At 40.6% G+C, this 22001-nt stretch overlaps 2 protein-coding genes across 3 annotated transcripts in view; one reads left to right on the top strand and one right to left on the bottom strand.

Moving 5' to 3' along the window:
* dock9b (dedicator of cytokinesis 9b) overlaps nt 1-14862 on the bottom strand; it is a 50520-nt gene extending 35658 nt beyond the window's left edge. The window contains exon 1 of one of the 2 annotated variants that reach the window (XM_061032178.1): nt 14502-14862. In XM_061032178.1, coding sequence (XP_060888161.1) covers nt 14502-14615 — 114 coding nt within the window. In that variant the 5' untranslated portion in view covers nt 14616-14862. The remainder of the gene's footprint in view (nt 1-14501) is intronic. The other variant, XM_061032176.1, reaches the window with a different exon arrangement.
* A 1015-nt stretch (nt 14863-15877) lies between these two features.
* The window catches only part of LOC132959285 (bone morphogenetic protein receptor type-2-like), a 28696-nt gene continuing 22572 nt past the window's right edge, over nt 15878-22001 (top strand). The window contains exon 1 of the mRNA XM_061032174.1: nt 15878-16845. Within this exon, the coding sequence (XP_060888157.1) occupies nt 16755-16845 (91 nt within the window). The 5' untranslated portion in view covers nt 15878-16754. The remainder of the gene's footprint in view (nt 16846-22001) is intronic.

Here is a 22001-nt window from a genome sequence, read left to right as displayed (position 1 = left end):
ATGCACATGGGGCACCAATGAAATACATAGTTGGTGTCAAGCAGCAGTTAAAAGGGGAGACTTCACAGGAGTCTAACAGGCCCAAAAATATGCAGCAATTTCACTTATGGTCTAAACTGATGCAGCAATTTAGAACTAAACTTTAATTTCATCTTCCTTTTTAAAACCTGGAATTCAAATTACCCAGGATGCAGTTTGGTTGTAGTTCCTTTGTGTAATTCTAGTCAGGACATATGTAGACAGGGGCCTTTAGCCAAATGCAGAGATAAGGAGCAGGCCTCAGATGTCTGGTAAGCTCATTTCTTTTTAACTCGATAGCTGCTTACTTTCAGAACTGGTTTTCCTCAATCACCACTGATGCTGACTCAAGTGACATCACTTGAGGAGATTTACGGGACTCCTTCTAGAGCCAAAGAAGGTATAGTAAGGAGCTAGTGGGAGAGCTTACAAACAACTGGAAACACATTTTGGTGTATAAAGTTGGTGAAGCTCAACTGGATGCGTGGCATACTGCTGGGTATGAGGAGCTTAAGGACCGTGGTAACAAGACTACCCACTTTCAGCCGTGGACGTAGCCTACAGTCTGTTTTGAGTATTTTTAGAGAGGCAGCTGTGTGGACATTTTTTTTTATATTTAAAAATTTGATATTGTCCTAAAAATAATTGTATATCGATATACTACCACATACTGTATACTTTCTATAACTTTACTTTTCACTTTTCTCAAACAAAAGGTTAACAAAGGGCCGTTATTTTAAAGATGACATTAGTGCTTCTGCAACATCGGCGTCATTTGGCCCGTGGACCCAAAGGAGGTTTTTCTTTTTTTTTTTTTAAACACGATTCTGTTGAATTTTCTTAAAATAACTTTGAGAGTTGCACAATTTAAACGCTCAATCTGTGTTGATAAAGTTCTACTCCCCGTTGATATTTTCTCTGCTTTGAACTGTTCTTACACTGTATCCGCTGCAGCAGGCACACACAGCAGGGTCAGTGAAAACACACTTTCCCTTCATCCGCCTCTTAGACACCAACACACACTTTTACACACAAGAACGCACACACTCTCCTGCTGCTTCAGGAAGAGTTTGAGTTGCCCCTTGTTTCTCTATCCAGTCAGCGTTCTCTCAAAGGAGAATCTTTCGCCTTTTATCTTTAAGCAACAAAGGCGCCTCGGCTCAGCTGTTTTCTATTGGAGAGCGTGTTTCAGAATGATGACATTTAAAGTTTTCAGTGAGGAATTACTGCGGGTAAATTTATGCAAATCCTGTATTTTGAAGGGTTTTTTCTCTCTCTTTTGCTGCGTTACACAACTTGTTAGCCGCATCAATGTTTACAAGCAACTGGATCTCTCTGACTCAACAAGCATGATTAATAACTCATCCAATTATGTCTTCAGGATGAGAAGTTTGGCCTCTCTTGTGCTCTAAAAAATGAGAAGGGGGGGAGTTGGGATGTCAGGGTGGAGATGACTTCAAAGGCCGTCTTCTCGGCGCTATAGTTTTAGCGATATCCCCCCTAACAAAATGTAGCACAAAGGCAGGCGAGTGTGGCTGTGTGTGCATGTGTGTGACATTGACTCAGTGTACAGCAGGGTCCTCTGATGTGTGAGGCACTGTGCATCATTAGCATAACTTGTTTTAACTGTACTCGCTTCAAAGGGACTTGCTGAAATGTACCATTCAGAGAAATAACGTCTTTTAAAAACACAGGGAACAGCACAGAGGCTGTCAAATAATGTTTCACATAGTCAACAGGGCGAACAGGAGGTGAGATGGAGAAAGCTTCATGAGCCTCAAGGATAACCATCATGATAGTGATGATTTAAATGTTAATGTAACCTGCCGCCATTGATGACTCCTTTCATTGTCAGATAATTTAGTATTTAATAATAAAGTTTAAGTGTCATTAAAAGAAGGTCTATAAAAACAGAGCAGAGTTCAAAGTGATCACTTCAAGTATCTGGTTCTGTCCAGAAAACAGTCCAATACCTTAGACAGTCAATTCAAATATTAGCAGTCGTTCCATTGGATTACCATGATTTTTACACATGATGAAACTTAATAACTTTTATTTACAGTGTTTCGCTTTTGACAGTGTTATGTCAAAAGATTATTAGATGTATTGCTGTGACAGCCGGTACATTTATTCATATCCCTCTCACTGATGATCCTTTCACTAGCACTATCACCAGGTCAAATATGTCCACAATTCTGTTTATGACCAAGTCTCTGCCTAAATAACAGTCCCATCACATTTATCATGTTATTCAGTTAACAACACCACTGGTATGCTGATAATAGCAGAAAGCTCAAGTGTGATGTAAACAAGACTAAAAACCTGTCAAAGGACTGGAATGACAATTAACCTTCAGCTAACTCTGGTACACACATCAAATTGCAACATTTATGTTTAGTATTTTATATGTTCTCTTTACTAATAAATACAAAGAAATAAAGAAATAACTAAAGAGAGAAAAGAAAAAAATTTATATCCTAACCCTAAACAAAGGACGGACCCCAATGCAGATACATCATCTGAGTCATCTCGTTATGTCTACCCATAAATAGGAATTATTTACGAAACTTGAGGTAAATCTTAAAAGGTTTGAGCGCCAATGCAACTGTTTTGCTACTGGACACTTGGATTTTGAGGCTCATGCTGCTTGGAAACATTTAATGTTTCTTTTATCAGAAAAAGCTGAGAGAACAAATTACATGTTGAAACTCATTTTACATTCCAAAGGATAATCTAAGGGGAGGAATTGAAATCACATCTAATGCATGCAATTCCTGACTTGACTTTGCTGGCCTCACTCTTTAATAGACTGCTGACTGTAACGTGTGTGTGTGTCCCTTCGTCCCTTGGAGGCCTCAGTGACAGCGTCACCAGCTCAGCGTGATAATCAGCCTCTTGTCAGAAACCCTGACTGCACTGAGGTCATCCCGCTTCATTCACCCGCATCTCTGGAGTGCTCTCACACCATCACGCTTCCTGGAGCTTTCACTAGTGCCATGCCAGCAATATCACGAGGATGTGAGTTTGTGTCTGCAAATTTGTACAGCGAACGATGGGAGTGCTAATTAGTTTACAAGACCATCTGCGTAAGAGCTTTACGTAAAAAGTAAAAGTTGTGAGGGAGAAAGTGAGGGAGGAGGAGGATGGCGTACATTTTTTTTACACAGCTTGAACCCATTAGGACATGTGAGCCTTCCACACCCTTCCCATGAGGCGTGCACACACACACATATGTAGACGTAGAGCGTCACACAAGTCTGCGGAGAATTGCGTAAGCGCAGGTTGACGTAATGTTTGGAAGCATATCATCGCTACAGGCGCCCTGGAGAGAGAAAGTGTAAGGGTGTTGCCTGAAAAGAGTTGAGACTTCCCCTCCAGACGGATCCCCCCTGCACACGCACACACATACACGTCTAGTAATCACTTGCAGCTTCCTTAGCAAAAAAAACCACAACCGCCACAAGCTATAGTCCGTCACACTATGCAAAAGTGCAGAATGTCCTTTAATCGGCCAATGACAGAGCGGCTCAGTGGCCTGTCATGTGGTCAGAATTATTTTACTGTAGCTCCAGGTGAAACACTGAAAAACATGTGGGATTATTTACTATGATACCAGAGAGGGGATTTTCCTGATGTCAGAGCTCGCTGAGGTGCTGCGAGAAATGAGGCACAGAAAGTCCCTGCTTGGGATTAGTCCATAGGGACAAAGATATAGTCTCAAAACCCACACAAATGGATAAGAATCCAAAAAACAGTCTTCATATATCAAACTTAAATATATCAAACAAACCAAAAATGTGTAGTGTTTTCATCCTAGCTTGCAATAATTGGTAGATATTAAAAAATTATTTCACAGACAAGCTGATGAGCATTTATCTGAAAACATATTATTCATGGTATTTACAGGTCCACAAAGGAGGCCTGGTTCATGGACAGGAATGACATATGGGTCAAGTGTACAAATACTTTGTTTGTATAAACTGTGAAGTATCGTTCGTTCTGTTATCAGGACTTGCTGCTTGAAGATTCTTTTCACTGGGCCACTTTCTGGTGCAGGCCTTCAAGGAAATAGGATAACCTGAAAATATACTTTCTCTTAGCCATCTTTTAAAGAAGACAGAGCTGGGCGATAGATCAATTTTATCAATGAATCAGGTTTGTGAAAAATCGAGATTTTCAAATGAATGATTCCTGCTGACGATCATTAAAGGCTTATCTTATCGTATTTACAACCAAGTTTGCAGGATTTTAAAAATGTATTCAAGAATGACTACAGCATTATAAAAGCAGGGTTGAGTCCCTAAGAGCTTGGAGGGATCAAAGTAAGAGTAAAACAAACAAAATAATGAAGGCAGTGATTTCCAGCTACCCTAACAGTGAAGAACTCCTTTATTTGAGATGTACTTTCATGAGACCTTGAGGCTCAGTCCTGGACTCTTCCTGTGTTTTCCAGCTTTAACTATAATTTTGATATTAATGGAAAATGTAATTGTTGGAAAGGGTTATGGGAGGCCAACCACAGCTTAATGGTTGCAAAGGAAACATCTAAAAGTGATAATGGTTCTTGAATGTCCATGACTCTGTGTGCACTAGCCATCCTACTTAACCCCCTCGCTATTGATTGTCCATTAAATCTCTTTGACTTAACGCAGGGCAGCCTGTTGGCTGATGGAGGAGAGCAGTGCATAAATCCAAGCAGAAGACAACACTCAGACGGAGGAAAAACAAAACTTCAAGACCTGCATTTTACTTTCCTTGCAAAGAGAGAGTGAAAATGCAGGGACCCTGTCTGCTTACATATCCTTGCACCGAAATGTTCAGCTTTTGATGCTGCACTAATAATTGTGTGTTTGGGGCCACTGAAAGATATACTCCACTGCTAAATCTAGTTCCTCTGGGGAGTCTATTAGGGAGATTATTAAACACAATTCTGCTGATATGTGCAGTAACTCATGTTTAATCCAACAAGTCCATGCTCTTTTTTTGTAAATGATTCATTTCTACACAGTTTCAACCCCTAATAAAGATATTATGCTATAAAAGGGCCAACAACCGACTTAATATAAAATATTAGTATAAAATACATAAAAAGGAGAATGGAGTCATTTTGACTTGCCAAGAAGGGGTACATTTTCTAAAACATTTCTTTTTGCTGCTGTGTGTTAAGTAGTAGGAGTTTTCTTGTTTTTTGTTTCAGGTGATAAATTCCTTCTCTTGACATAATTTTGACCAGATTTTAACTACAAGTGGTTAACATGCTTGTGAAACGGACATTGGGAAAAGAAACGTAGTATTTCATCGAAACAGAAGTGCTGGCAACAGATTCAAAAATGATTAGAAATAATCCAATTACCAGACACCAAAAAGTTACATTAGTTTGTTTACCAAAGCGGTGTTGGGCATCCAGACTTGTGATCCCCTCAGACTCACTGTTTCCTCCTCCTCCTCCAGACCCCCCAGCTCCACTGCCCCCTTGATGTAGCCACAGTTCCTCTCAAGGATGGAGCGCAGCCCCTCCAACAGAACCACGCTGGTGGTGCAGCCCATGGTGCCACCAAACACTCACCCACACCATGCAGGAAAGAATTAGCTTGCCAATGTCTTAACTCTCCACCAGGTAGATGCAGCAACTTTATCCTCTTTCAAATGAAGAAAAGAAAATCCTCTACAGGTGCACTGAGTGGCAGGCTTTTAAATTCACTCAGGTATCAGTTTATCTTCCTCAGCAGTAAAGGATTCCCAATTATTCCGCTTGAAACACTATCTCCAAAAACAAATCTCAGTCCCAGTGCTGTCCGCTGACTCGTATCCTCCAGTGCAGCTCAGCGGGGATGGAGGGATGAGCGTGCTGAGGGAGGAGAGGAAGCAGAGCTGCTCATTCAGCCAGAGCAGGGCGTCGACTCTCTGACTCCTCTTCCTTTGCTTGCTCCTCCTGCCGGGGGGATGCTAAGACGCTCTCACTTTGCTCTGTCTCCTTCTCTCACTGACTTTGCTGGTTTGCTTTCTTTCTCTCTTTTTTCTTTAACCTTGCTACCCCTCTCCATCGCTCACACCAGCCTGTCACTTTCACTTCTCCCTCACTCTGTCCTTCTTTCTCCGAGCAGTCTCTCTCTCCTTCTCTCTCTCTCTCTCCCTCTCGCCCTCCCCCCTCCCTCACCCTTACAGCTTAGTCATTTCTCTGACTCGGCATGCTTTGTCAACAGTAAAAGCTGAATGTTACAAACAAAGACACACACATAGATACACTCAAACTGCCTCATGCAGACAATGTTTTACTCTTTCTCACTCCCTCCTTCCCTATTTCCTCTTTCTCTCACTTTCAATGAAATTACAAGCGATGCAGTCATCCTTCTGAGGTCATTTACATGCGCTCCAAGACATAAAAAGGAATGATTTAACTCCTCATGACCTGCATTTGCAGACCCATGTTCATTTACACTTCATTGGACTGATCCATTAAAAATCATGCGTCATAGGACAACCAGGACAAACCTGGCAACCTGCTGCAAATCATCACCGAATTAACATCACAGCCTCCTCCATCTCGCCTGTATCTCAAGGATACAGGCCTGATCATGTAAGGGTAATTTACAGGCACTTACAAACAGTTCTCTGAATTTTCTGCAGCTTCTCTCTGGTGGCTGGTGTAAATATTTCATCAGAGGATGACACACTCACCTACTTTTAAGTGGATGATTCAGCAATTCGGGCAACATGGGGGATTACATAAAAAGGCAGAAGAGACTGCAAGCTGAATCAGGATAGCAAAAAACACAAGCATTAGCCCAAGTAATTTGATTATTTTTGCATTAAATACAACTAAAGAGACAAAACTTACTTCATGTTTGCTCCTGAAATTTAACCATGGAAAGTTTTGAAACATAAGAAATTCTGACAGAGTTAAACAGCAAATAGTTGTTAAATTGAAGTGCTGGAGGAAATATTTGATTAATAGAAAGCACTGAAGTAATCATGGCCATAAAAGTGTCACAAAATCAATGAGCTGTCTCAGCATTGTCTACCGTGATAAGCTATTCAGAGCATTATGAAGCCTTGGTAAGTTTCCTAACTTTAGCTGTAAGCCACAAAAGCTGCTGGTCATACCAGACAAAGAATATATCAATATAATATAATCTATATATATCATCAATATAATTAATAAAACAAGCGATGCAGTGTTTTGTTGCATATTAATGCAATTGTGTTTGTAAAAATGCCAACTTTCAGTTTTCTTCTTCTCTTGAAAGTGTTGCTTTTGCTTTCTGTTTTGCTTCTTTTTGCTTTGATTTTTTTGTGTTGCTTTAGCCTTAAATTCAAACAAAAATTTACAAAGATGCCCCTGACACTCACAACTATACTAAAATAAAAACACAGCAGTTTCAGTGTTTCAGGCTTGTTCAGAAAGCTTCTGCAGCCTTCTTAGAAGAAAGTCATTTAATTAAAGCTGTTCCTCCCGAGGATGAATTAATTTAATGAAATCTATAGTGCACTCCAGAATACACCCAATAACCTCCTCAAACCCAGATCTGCAAACAAGGGAGCCTTTGCACCAAACCACACTATTATTTTAGTAATAATCAGCTATTTCCATGTGGTGTTTACGAATGAAAACTGGGAAGATTGCAGTGGAAAAGATGAAATCCTGCTTAGTCTGCAAAAAAAACCATAAAGCTCATCTCAGTTGCTCATCTTTAAATTGTATTGCATGTAAATTGTTGTAACATCTTTCCCTTATTTTCTAGTTCTTTTTTGGGAGGGTTGCCTTTATTAGGCAGCTGAAGAGAGACAGGAAATGTTGTGAGTAGTGAGTGGGGAATGAAATCTTCCTTGTTCATACCATACGTTCATACATTTACTCCATTACCTTTTATTGTTGTTGCATTGAGAGTTTAAGACCAAAATGAGGCTTTTCAATGTGGTCAACCCTTAAAGACATAATGTCAGTGCCAATTTGTTATGAGGGATTACGTTTTGTTTTCCTGGCAAGAATACACTATTATTTTTAGGAAAGTGAACGAGGACAGTTTTGGTGCAGAGCCATCACTCATGCTAATATATGTGTTTTTCTCATTGCACAAGCAGAAGAATTCAAATAAAACAAACCTTATGTAAAGATTTATATGGCGAGTGATCTAGTTAAACACCATCTAAAGACACACCAAACATCTTCTTCTAAGAAAACACATGTCTTTGTCTTTACATCTGTAAATGGTCAAAGGATTATTTCTCCACAATAGCTCTTAGAGGACAGAGGTAGAAGTCATGCATCACTGCTGCCTCCTACAGGCTGCTCCTAACACTGCAACAACACCATAAATAGCCAGATGATGCTTTTCTTACCTCATCTTTTCTGACAGATTTTTGGAAACGCTTCCAATGCAACCACATGAATCACTGCAACCAGAATGCTATTCAAGCTGCAAGCCTGAACAAAAAACAGGGATGGTGTACTATTATGAAAGCTTTGCTGTTTCATATACTCAGAGGTGACCTATTTTCAAAGAAAATTGTCAAAGTATTTGTGTGCAAAATTTGGAGAGATTGAGCAATTTTTGCACGTTTGGTCAGTGTGGATATAAATAAAGGGAATTCGTCTGCAAAGTCATGACATAGCTAAATAGTTTAAGATATATAATGCTTAACAAGTTCAGCATCTATTTTATAAAGGTAAAATTCTATGATTGCTGATGGGCACTTAAATTAAGCGTTAATGTGCAATAGGTTTTGCAGCTGACTGAAAGATTGCTATAGCAGTTTCCTGCAGCGCTTCATAGATAACGCAGCCGCCTTAAGACCAATTGCGATCCGCCTTCCCCCTAGATAATTAGGCTTGATATTACCTCAGTTTTATTTTGTTGTTCAATAATTGCTCTTAAATGTGGCCATGATCATGTTCCAATTTCACTTTTAGTTTGTACAGTGCAAGTCGTAACTGTGATTCTCTTCATCTGAGGAAAATGTGCCAATAGTTTCACCGGGGACCTAAATTTAGGCTAACAATAATGAAGGTTACTGTTGAATCTGGGTTACACTCTTGTGATTTGGGAGTGAGAGTCTCATGAAAGGCCTGCAGGTAATCTGGCAGACGAGGGAAGGATCTTTGTGCACCCAGGAAAAAAGAGGAGAAAACTCTGCCCTGACAGCAGGTTTTGGCTGTGATCAACAGTCCTTGTGGCTAACAAACCGGTAATGAGATATTCTTTTGTTTATATTATATTGTATCTAGGCCACTGGTTAAAATGATCTCATTCTACCTTCTTCAGCCTGCCGTTCACATGGAAGGATTCTTCAGCAGCCAAAAGAACCTTGAATGTTTTCCACACTAAAGCAAAAACCCCTATTTTTACAAATACTACAGAGGACTGGATGTGCTGTACAATTGTGTCAACTGGGTCAGAGGAATTTTTTATGGTCACTGCCCAATTTTTGCAGACAAGGCTGGCTGCACTGTTAATCGAAAGAGCAACTGTTTTGTTAATCATGGCTATATTAAAGGCACATTCATATTATGAATCAGTGGAGTAGAGTTAAAGGGGCACAGCCAGTTTTACACATAAAAAGTCAATCTACTTTTCATGGGGAGTTATAAAAAGCCTGGTAATTAGTCCTGGTGGCTCAAGAGGAGCTTTGTATAGTCTGAAGAAGTGATGTCATAGTGATAGGATGATGTCATCAGGGTTATTTCAGCACTGGGTGGGCAATATATTTGTCCGTTTTAAAAATTGGAGGTGGGGGGTTTGAAAGATTGGGAGCATTATCTAACCAAATGTTCTATCAGTTTTATCAGGTTTAATTGTTTTGGGAGATTAGCTATTTTAATGTCAGGTAGTGGGGAGTAAAAAATGACTTCTGGTGTTACAATCTGTTTTTTAAACTGTTCTTAAGACCACCTCCACTTTATGGGTTTTTACTAACTGATCAACGACAGTTCTCTAAAGGGGTTGCTCTCCCCGTCACTCCAGTTAAATACTAAAAAGGACAACACCATTAGAAGAAGATGTTATGCAATAATCATTGGGTTCTCAGAGCCTTGTGCTTTATGCCGTTAACAGTATAAGCTTCTTAATATGCCATCATAATGTTCATGGTATACTCTGCATCGAGATGCAATATGCATGTTCTCGTGTAGGGGAAAAAAACTGAATGCATTTAACAGAAATGATACAATACATGTGGTTTTGTATGTCAGAAAAACTGTACTGCCAATTAAACTCAACAAAAAGACATCATGATTTCATCTTATTTTTAAAAAGATCTCTCTAAGGCTGTTACTCAGCCACAATTCATTGTAATGTCTTTTTAGCTCTGAGTTGCTCCTTTATTTATTGTGCAATGCATTGTGGGAAAATACACCAGTGCCAATCAACAACACACTCCAAAATCATCTGTAGCAAGTCTGCAAACTGTCTTCTGAACAGATTGATACCATTTAAATACAATTACATATGATCATAAAGGTATGTTGAATTTTTGAATACACTGGTGTATTAATTGTGTCTGAGTTTCTTTATTTCCCCACCTTGTAAACAGACATTTTTGCAGTCAAGGAACAATAATTAACATAAATCTGTTGGAATTAAAACAGTCTGCTTGTAGTAGTGTTATAGTCTTATAGACCTTTCTTTCCTACAAAAGAAACAACATAACAAACCTCAAAACACTCAAGATGTTGCAATAACCTAAAATCTTTCCTAAATCAACACTGTGAGCCACGGAGGAGATACAAAAACACACAGCAACTACCCAATAAAAGTGATGTGCCACTTGAACAAGAACAGACTTCTTCACTTATGTGCCTGAAGGCTCTACAGAATAACAACAGCCTTGTTTTCAGAATGCTATGGAAACTGGAAATGTTTCAAAAAAATGTAAAAAGGGAAGAATTAAGTTTAAAGCTCACAGGTAGGCAAATTAGAAAGTAGCTATACAAACACACATGCACGACTGGCTGTGAAAGCAAAAAGACAGCGGGTGTTTATGACAGAGTTTGAAGTAGCCTAAATAAAGATGTGGAAACCACATGGCCACAAAAGCCTGAGCATCAGCCATCAGAGGCAGCAACTCAGGACTCCACCGCAAACCGCAGCAGCTAACCCAAAGCAGCACTCCTGTATCATGTCACTGATATAGGTCAGCAGTGCTAAAGCATCGGCAAATCTGCAGATAATCTCTGACAGGTTTTTTTATGCTCTTATCAGACCAAATCCTCTGGAGGAGAGTTCACTCTTAAGTGAAACTCCACAGTTTGACATGCTAGTGTGGAGCAGCTGTAACTGGGAGGCTGTATTGTATGGGAGTAGGGAACTGCATGTCATCATTAAACTAGTAGATTTCTAGCTTGCTGGAAGTTTAAATACATTCATGAGTGCATGTAACTTCAATAGTAAAAAATAAATAAATTCAAAAGCCATTAACTATGTAGTAAAATACTGAGTTACAAACTATTTGGGGCTGAAAAAGAATCAAAGGCTGAAGTTTTTATGTAGGGCATAGGTCTTTTTTGTAAAATAGTATTGCCATCATTTGTGTGCTACTTACGTTGTCTATTTGGTCATTTTATTTACAAAGAACATTTTTACAGAACGGCATAGTAATGAACTTCTTACAACCTCTGTGAAGGAATTGGTATCTTGCAAAGCTTTCAAAGTAGCTTCCCAAATGCTGTAGTGGTAAAGAGCTCTCAAGATGCACATTTCAGGTGTCAGTGTCTGAATAGACGGCTGACTGAGTCACATGGCTAAGAAAAGAGTTGACAAAAGTATGAAAAGAGAAAATTTGAGTGTTTTTATGCATTTTTTATGGCGTGTGTGATTACAGTGCATGAAGAAATTTCAGCAAGGCAGGGAGAAGGCAGACGAGGTATAAAAACCTCCAAGCAAGCATTTCCCACAGTTGGAAGCGATTATTAAACCAGCAGGAGCCGTCTTTACTGCTCTACCACTTGGCCTCTGCTTTGTTTACGAAGGTAGAGCTGAGCGGCAGCCACGCCTGTACTAGCTATGCATAATGTGGGTGTGAGCAAGTCCAACTAAGACCTGCTCCGGCCTCAGTCTTGAATCTAGATGATTTATTACATATGCAGGTATTTATAATTGATGGTCCCATGGGTGCTTAGTGTGACACCGACTTACAGAGGAGAAAGAGGGCACGTTTAAAAATAGTCAGGACACCTACCATCATCTCATCCATTATTAAACACAGCCCGGAGATCTGATCTGACATCCATTATGCCACTCCACACACTGTGGGCTAAAGCTGAATTAATAGGCTGCTATGACATAACTGCCAAGTGTGGGGATGAAGATTAAGACTGAATAATGGATTTTGTTCCACCAGGAAGAGGAGTATCTTCAATTTGAGAATATTTATATGCAATCTACTGTCCTTCATTTACTTCTTTTAAAACTTAAAAAAAACAGTAACAGCATCACACTGCAGTCCAACCTTCGTCTGGCTGGGTGAAATCTGAGTGGTTGAGGAAATTCTTTGATGTCCAGTACTCTATATATGTTTGCGTTTGCCATACCAGCATGTCAGTCTCTGCGTCAATGGGCAGGGGAAGCAGCTGCACCATAAATACTTGGTCATAAATAGAGTGGCAGCAGAAGTTTATTTTACACAGATGTACTATTAAAGGAACATAATGGGACCTAGATGCATACCTTGTGGTCCACCTTAAAGGTGCAGAGTAGTTTATGCTACCTTAAAGTACAGTTAGTTTAAGGGGACTCATTTATTTTCATGTCATAGGTAGAGTTGTATCAGGATTCTCTCATTTTGGGCATGGAGGCTGCAAATGTATAACATAAAAACCTGTGTATCAAACTGGAGGTTTGAGGCCTGATAGGTGTGTTTTCCAAAGGTAAGAGTGGTCCATACAAATATGGTTGCATTACAAGATACTCAGGTCTCCATGTTTTTTTTCTCAAGACTTTGACTGTTGTATCTTGGCTCTTGCTACTTCTACTTCGGCCATTCATTTCTATTATCTTTTTTTAATTTTTTTTATCATGTTTAAATTTTCCCCCTTGAAATGAAAACTTAAACCTGACTCTGTTAGTTTAGCTTAGCAATAAACTACTCATTATTGTCACATATTGTTTTTGCACAGAACAAAAATACTAGATATAACCAGTAAATTAGTGAGCATTAGAGGTTTGTAGACATTTTTTGTTTAAGTTTAGACAAAGGTGACAACCTTTTCTGCAAGAACGCAAATAAGCATATTAATCAGAGGGTCCAGTTTTTTCTTTAAGTTTTTCGGGCAGCTTAGCCTGCCTGAGCACAGCTGGTCAATGAGGTTGATGAGATTCTTGCAAAACTAGCAACTCCTTCTGGTTGGTCCATGTACACCATCTCCTGTTCACACACTACATTGCCAAGACTTGGACTAACCCTAACGGCAACAAAAATAAAAAACTCAAATTTGAAAAAAATGAGAAAACACCTGTTCAAATGATAGGTAAAGTGTTGCTCTTAGAACAAGCATGTTACATTACACAAAAAATGTAGGTACTCCTACTACTCCACTTTTTTTCCTAACTGTACTGTGAGGCAATGATGCACAGTATGCATGTGTAACATGATGACGCAGGCCCAACCCCATTACAAACTCATTTGCACTATGATGATGTCATGGTCACTGATCAGAGCCTGGACCACTGAGCTCCTCCTATCATGACACCATCGACAAATAAAATGTACTTTTTGATGGCTTCATTATAAGGTCAGTAGGCCACTGGGACCATGGAGAAAAACATAATTGATAGCAAAATCCATTAGTTGAAGAAAAGTGGCATATATTGATCAGTATTATGCAACAAGACACAGTCACAGGGTAAGTCAGGTCAGAGCTTTGGATCAGTCTCTTAGGATACAGATGCTGCAAGAGGTAGACTGGAGCACAATCAATGCAGTCTGCAGACAATGAACTTCATCCAGGACTTGTGAGAGAACAATATAACCTGATTTAACAAAGACTGCAACATAAGGTAAATGTCATCCTCATTATAGGCAAAAGCAAGGCAGTATAAACATCCTGTCATACAGAAACAACTATAGACATGCTGTATCTTTGGTCATTTCTACTTTTGGCATTACTCAGAGGTTTCTGTCAAGCAGATCTGGTTGCAAGGTGCACCTGGGGGGTCAGATGACAGGATGAACTAAAGATGTGTGCATGGGTTCAGCCGACTTTCTTGTCGCTTTGTGTTGGTGGTGTATATTTCAGTTACCTGGCAACCTTTTTGAGAAAGTTGCAACGAAAGACACCCTGCAGATGCAGAAATAAGGAATTTGCTGCAGCAAATGTCAGAGAAACTAAAAAAAATAATCAGAATAAACAATAATAATACTGTCAAATATTGCTATAGGTTGGGGAGGGTTTTAACTAAAGAGACATAATACCATTGCAAGCCTCTAACAGACAGGGCAGTGTGTGTTTATGTGCATTCAATCTTCTTGTGTGAGAGCATATCTCTTACCACTAACACTGAAGTCCTGACAGCCTCAGACACGCTCTGCCTCAGCTCTGCAGCGGTGCCCGGTTTGTTGAGCCCCCTGGTGAACTTTCTCGCCTCAGGTGGAGCAGAAGCCATCCTGTAGTTCTCCTTTCATCTGACAACCAGGCACTGAGAAGGGGCACACTATTTGAAGGCTGTTCCAGGCACGACGCGTGAAATCCTGCGTTCATGGATGTCCGACGTGCGTAAATTGCACAGTGACGCAGTTTTATCCCACCATTCCCTTAAACTTTACATCAGCTCCGGAAGAAACAGCAACCCAGGAGACCTGAAGATGAGTCCACTGGTCAACAGGAAAGGGAGACCAACATCCAAAGGCTGCTACGCTCCAGTCTGTCCCGTCAGCTGCAGCGGAGTTCCCTTGCGCGGACTGACACGCCCCCACCTCTTGGATGTACCGTAATTATGCCCAGCGGGCCTGCACAGTATTCTAACTCAGCCATCTATTTGGAGGCTTAACGCAGCGCCCAAATCGTGCTACTTTGAATAAAATGACTGCATTCTTTGTAATGTATCTATGGGACACTCAACATTGTCTTGAAAGTATCCAAACGCCACTTTAGGGTCCTTCTATCTGCGTTTCCACTATACTTGCTTCCAAGACAGATACAAACTACATACATATCAGAGTCCCACAAGAAGCGTTGAAAGCAATAAAAAAACATAATTATAATGTATTTTAGCAGCACTAAGTAGTATTCTGAGGTTATATAACTTCAGCCCGCACGCTGTACAGCCATAAACACGGGCAAACGTCGCCACCTGCTGGAATATTTTTGTATTTTCCATGAGGTAACTGCTGAGGGCTTTAAACTCTTCATAAAGTTATCTGACCTCACAGAGGCAGTAAGTAACATAGGTAGTTCAATAATTATTGGCGCATTCAACGACAATCGGACATTTCATATTTACGAAGATCATCGAAAAAAATATGTAAATGAGGTGACATCTATGGGAGATTTTCATAACAAATAACATATATCATAGATTTATTATTTCGTTTTCTCAAATAACCCGCATTGGTTAATTGATTTGCAATAATGAGCTCTTTCTTCGCGCATATAGAGATTTGAAGGACGTAAGAATATCGACCAAGCATTTTTCTCGAGTTTTTTCATGAAATTACAAATATTTTCAGATGCTGCATCCAGATTTCTTCTCCTACTTTATAATGCATGCTCAAATTGAGTAAATCTTAGCAGTGTTTACTTTACAGCAACAACGTGACGAATTTCATTGAGACCCTGAATGCAGCATATGTTTGCAGAGTGTTGTATCCATAGTCTGCGGCACAGCGGCGCTGCATCACCCCTCATGCCTGTGTAGGATTGTCCTCCACCCCCAACACCAACCCACAGCAACCTGATACCGGAGACGAGCGGTCCAGACAAGCCTGCAAACGAGGCGTTCCCAGCCGCCCTGTCTGTCTGTCTGTCTGCACAGCGAAGCTTCAAGCCAAACAGCGACGATCAGCGCAAGAGACATCCATCCCCTCAACCCCGTCGTCTTCTTGCACAGGAGTAATGATCTCATTCTGCAGAAAACCGAAAAAAATCACTGTAGACGCCGTTGACTTTTGAAAATTTTCCCCTTACATTGGAGATCGCGAAATGAAACGGGACGCGGAGAAGTAACTAGTTAGCTCTGATGCTAACGTTGGTTAGCGTCGTTAGCAGTCAGCTCGCAACCTAAGCGAGTCAATTTGCTACGTTTTAAAAGACACATTTCTGCCAGTTTTCTTGGGAAAGTGGGTGCTATTACCAAGTTTACAATTGCTGAAGCTTTGTAGTAACGCTGATTAGTTGCACGTTGCTAATTTCTGCGGAATTTACCATCTTTGCCCAAGTTTTCCAGCACCAGACAGTCTCCCTGGACAGCTAGCATGTTAGCTAGCAGATATGGACGCTGTTTGCGGGCTAGTTGTACATGGCTGATCCGCCTAACAAGTTAGTCGATCAGTTTATGTTTCGGGCTGATGCTGGAGTCGGTAGCAGGACTAACTTAACTTTGACAGTCAGTGGTAGTTATTTAATCACGACATAACAGCGTTTCCTTTTCGCACCGTGTCTCGATGTTCTCCATGACTGAGAGGTCGGTTCAAGTTATTGAGCTGACGTGAGGATAAAGAGGGTGAAAAACAAGTTCAAAAGAAAAACAAGAGGAGAAGAAGTATAACAAGACTTGGCGGAGCTCCAGCTTACGAGACCAAAGCCGATGCACAGTGTCATGGCTGTGGGCCGAATCACGATGAAATCACTCGCTAAATTTGGGTTTTGCCTGACGATTCTTCTGACTTCTGTGGCTGGTAAGTGCTTTTATAAAGGATTGATTTTTTTGGGATAAGACGGAAAATGTGCTTCTTATAAATATTTGATGCTTTTCTTTTGGTTTACCCCTCTGTGGAGCCAGTTTGTTGCAAACGTTGCTTAAAAATGCAAGCTGAATCATGCTTTTTGGTCAGCTTGATTCTTGATCATATTTCTGGGATTATTTAGTCATTTTAACACGGATAATCTGCTTCACAGACAGACTAAATCAGACATTTTACTAAATCACCACATCGCCCTGGTGTGTTTTCCTGTCTGGCACACCAGCCAGTCTGTCTATCCCTAATCTATCTTTTCCATCTTCCTGTCTCCCTGGCTCATCTTTTAGCCCATCTCACTGTAGTCAAGCAAACCTTCACAGATACCTCCTTCTGAAGCGAGCAGCAAATGCACCCCTGGCTCCATTTAATCATTCTGTGTACAAAGGCCTGGAAAAACACTGCCAAACATACCGCAGTCCCTGTCTGCCAAGTTGTGCCCCCTGTACAAGACTTTTGGGCTGAAGCCAGGCTTCTGTGAGACCTTGAGCATGATAAGATAGTAGCTGGGATGCACAGAGATGGAGGAACGCTGCATGAGAGAAGGGAGAGAGATGGGAATGTGTGGGAAGACAGGAAAGGTATCTGAAAAGATCGGTAATTTAGGTGAATTGTTGTTGGACAATGTGTGTGTGTGTGTGTGTGTGTGTGTGTGTGTGTGTGTGTGTGTGTGTGTGTGTGTGAGAGAGAGAGAGAATGTGTGTATAAACAGATTCTTAATAACAATGCTTTACCATTTTGTCTGTGTGTGTGTTCTTCTTGAGGGTATTATCAGAAGCTGAGAATAATAAGTGCTGTTGCAGAGGTAAGGCTGTGAGCGTAATTTGAAATATAGTGTGTGAATGTGTTCATTACCTAAAACTGGTCGTGCAGAGAGACTCTGCCCCCATTTGCATTTAACTGACAAGTGGTAGTCTGAGTGTTTTGTAATTCAGATATAATTGAAAGCGAGGACAGTAAGTGCAATTTCTGCAAAGCACAGACATCTTCTGAATATTCATAACAACCATACTTAAACAAATAGGTAGAGAGGACATCTCGTTGCTTTAGCTTAATATTAGCAACGCCAGAGTTAATAGATGATGTTAAAAAAAGATAGGGATGATTCAGCAGGCAGAGCAGGACATGGAGCGTTTTCTGAAGCGATGAGTTGTCATGTTGTGACGTGGGAACAGTAGGGGGTATTGGGGGTAGAAAAATGCTGTTTCCATCATGAGTCTTAATATTCACCCAAATGTTAAACTGAAATTCATCATTCCATGCACGCGCTGAAAGACTTCTCATCACTGTGAAATATCACCGCCCTGATAAGATCACCTTTATGAGACCTGACATGCAAATTATTATTCCCCCAGAGCAGTTTAACGGCTTCACCAACTGTCAGAGGATTGACAGAGTCACTCAATAATCAGTACAAGGACGATTAATGGATACTTATATGCAAGTGTGCCATGTAAACAGCCAATAAATTGAAATTGTGTTGTTAATTAGGGCAGCAGTCAGACTTTGTTGGTATAATGGCTGTAAAGAGAAGAGAGATTAACCGCTTGCTCTGTCTGAGCTGCTGTTCGTTTTACGAATGGAAAAAAAGATCCCCCAGTGCATGTTTCAAAGGATGATACTTGTAATGATGATGATGGGAGGAAGCAAAAGGCTTAATCAGCCAGGGGAGCGTGTTAGTTATCTATCTGACCCAACACCTTTCCCTTTACTCCCCTTTGTCTCACTTCAGCTTCCCATCATCCCTTCCCTCAAACTCGCTGAATACATCCTCTAATTTATTTTTCACATTCATTTGTTTCCACCTGTTTGCAGCTGAGCTCAGGTCGTTTCTCTGAGTCTTTTCCCTTGTGACTAATCAGTGTGTGGGTGTGTGTGCCGGCTGCTCTGAAATCTGGACAAGAAAGAAACGGTCCCAAACACTTGCTACCTGCGGGGTGACCACAGGTGTTCTTTAGTAGCGAGCAAGATTTGGAAGATTTTAGCTCAAATTCTTCTCAAGTTAAGTCCAACTTGTATCACACGCGTGCTCATAATGTATGCAACAACCCACATTCAGGCCCCCTTTTTTAAAGTTGTCAAAGGTAAGCCAGAGGTTTGAGGGGTCCCAAAGAGGATTAGTACACAAGTATTATACTAAAGCATAAAAAATGGGCTGCATATTTGCTCCGCTTGTCCAAACTCTGAAGCTGTGTCTCGTGGGCTGCATACTGTGGCGTTGACAGGGCCCACTGTTCCCCAACAGGCCCGCGTCGCTCCAGCCTCCTGGGCCGACGGGGGACTCTTGAAGCTGTCGGCTCTGCGGTCACATCAGCAGCTCAACTGAAAGTGAAGTTATTGGCTGAAGATTATAGTCTTGCGCTAAACAGCTGCTAGTATAAAAAATATAATGAACCAGGTACATACATAATGGTGCGTTCCATTTGATCCTGCAAGCCGGAAATTTAGAGTTGCCGGTCTGAGGCTTCAATTGCATTATGGGTAATCTAAGCACCATGTTCTGGCGAGAAACAGTAATTTTATAGAATAAAGATGTTATCTGCATTTTTCTGCATCTTTTTTATCCTCTAAGTCCTAAAATCATTGTTATGGAAGTGAAATGCTAAATTAGTGGATAAATAAATTGAGGCAGTTACTGTTAAGTATCAGAAAGTATTGAAACAGTTTAATTTGGCTGATTCAGGTGTGTTTTGTTAAGAGTTTTAATGTTCATTGTACTGTTTAAAACCCAGATACTGTAAGAAAGCAGCATGATAATAAGAAAATATTGAGAAAATGAACCAAAATGTTGAATAACAACCTCTGACGTCAGTTTTTGTACCGCAATTAATAATACAGATTATGCTGGGAACCCAGGGGCCATTTTACTAAACTGCATCCCCAGTTACTACAAGCTAGTGTGCTGAATGTGCATTACGTTCTGCAACCCTCTGGAAGTAAACACAAGGACAATAAATTGGTTAAAGTGGCTTGTAAAATGTTAAAATCGTCTGTAATGCTGAAAGGCAACCAGTGAGTTGGAGCAAAAATAGATGTGATATAATCATGTGTACTTACTCCAAGCCAACAATTTGGCTTCAGTGATTGTGCAACTAGAGCAATGCAATTTACGGGGAAAAAAGAAGGTAGTTGCTGAAGTTGAAAGATGTAAAAGCACTGCGTCTGCTTTGATTCCGTAATATGTAGCACTTAGTCAACATCCTTATTTTGTGAGAAGACATGACACTGACTGCGGCTAGAACAGACCAATGAATGCTGGACTGGAAGAGGGGTGCTGAGAGGCCATTTGGGCTCTAATACAGCTAGCCTTGTACTCTATTAGATGAAGAGAAAAATCAATGTCTCTCCCTCTTAGTACCTTGGTGCTCGTTTTGAGCAGAGGTAAAAGCAAAAAGAGAGATACAATAGAACAGTGTTCAGCCGACCTTCTGGTTTGGCAAAAAGGAGAAATTAGTGGATGTTTTAGAAAACAAAAGGTGCAGCCTTGAGATGGTAACTCAGAGTGACAGCCTATGATTAACACCAGCAGACCATCAGAGACAATAAGTCTAGAGCGCGCAAAAAATGTTGCTCAGAGTATGGATGAACAGTTTTGGTCCGGATGGTTTGTGTTTTCTTTTATAGAAGGGCACTTCACAACTGCAGGGCTTTAAGGTGATATTGATATTGTATTTATTTTCTCTAGCTGGGATGTCACATCTGTGGGTATTGCTCTGTCTTGTTGTATTCTCCTTTATTCTGTGTTGCACTGGTAGCTGGTTTTATAATAAAGATATTAAGTTAAATAGCACATAAAACGATCACATTTTGTTTGCTATAACTTGAAAATATATGGTATTTTTGACTTCAAATAAAAGAAATATCACCAGATTTGTTTCTGGCTTACTTATTCTGGCAAATCCTTTTGAAATTGTTGCAATTTTAACGGACACGGAAAGTACCACTTAGGTCTCACAGAACAGGTGAAAAACACTGCCATACCAGACAACCACAGCCTTAAGGGATAAGGCTGGAGTGGGTGGATGTATAGGATTAATTAGCCTGTCAAGCTAGTATGTAGCCTTTAAAACCTGTAATAGCTGTTCTTTTCTTCGACAATGAAAATATGTGGTAATAAACAAAGACTAGATTCAGACACAGCCTGAATCTGAACTTTTGCTTGTTCATAAATAATCTGAGATTATACCCCCCATGGAGTGATGGCAAACACCACTTTGGTCATCTGTGTTTTCATCACATATTTGGGAAAGTAAAGGTATAAAAGAAAGGGAGGGAGGTAAGGGGGGTGAATTTTGGTATAAATTCATTGTGGTCAATAATGGAGGCCTCTAAGCTTTGAGGGTAGCATAAGCTCCAGGATTAGCATAACTGTACCAGACACAGACAGACACAGACTGAGCACTGGTGTTTTTTTTTTTTTTTGGGGGGGGGGGGGGGGGGCAGTCCCGAGGCAACAGATGGGACAGATTAAAGCCCACCACCAACCAACCAACCCCCCCCCCCCCCCTTCTTCATTGCCCACCCGACATCTTTAAACTCAAGCTGGGGACTTGGAAAATTGGGGGTGTCAGCTAAATACCCCCTGAAAGCCCATGCATCCTACCTCAGCAACAAGCATACACCCAAACAGCAGCAGTATTTGTTATGATCAGAGGGGACATGTGTCTCTGATGGCTGTCAGTGGGTCGTAGCTTGAGCTTTTGCGACAATGAAAATACAGTGCATGTGGACATGAATTAAAAAAAATATTATTATTTTTTTGCATCAGCCACGCATGATAGCACATGGAGAGACCCTGTCTGCTTCACACAGCAGCAAAGACGAACTAAGAGCTAAGGACTGTGTACTAGACTCTAGTATTTGCCATTGCAGAAACCCCTTCCAAAAACAAAATATACATGTAGTTGATAAAGAGTCAGTGTTTAACATTACACTCTCTTCTAGCACAGGAGATCTGTTGTTTGTTAACCTACCAGGATGATGAGGCAGTACGGAGGCCCATACCAATACTACAATAAATGTACACATTTTCAATACAGAATCAGAAAAAGGCTCTCCACGGCAGCCAGTAACATGCCATTTCTCTCCATGAAACC

This window comes from Labrus mixtus, chromosome 24 (genome assembly GCF_963584025.1).
Source record: "Labrus mixtus chromosome 24, fLabMix1.1, whole genome shotgun sequence".
Lineage (NCBI taxonomy): Eukaryota > Metazoa > Chordata > Actinopteri > Labriformes > Labridae > Labrus > Labrus mixtus.
Note: the sequence above shows the minus strand (reverse complement) of the source record. Positions and strands in the feature narration are given on the sequence as shown.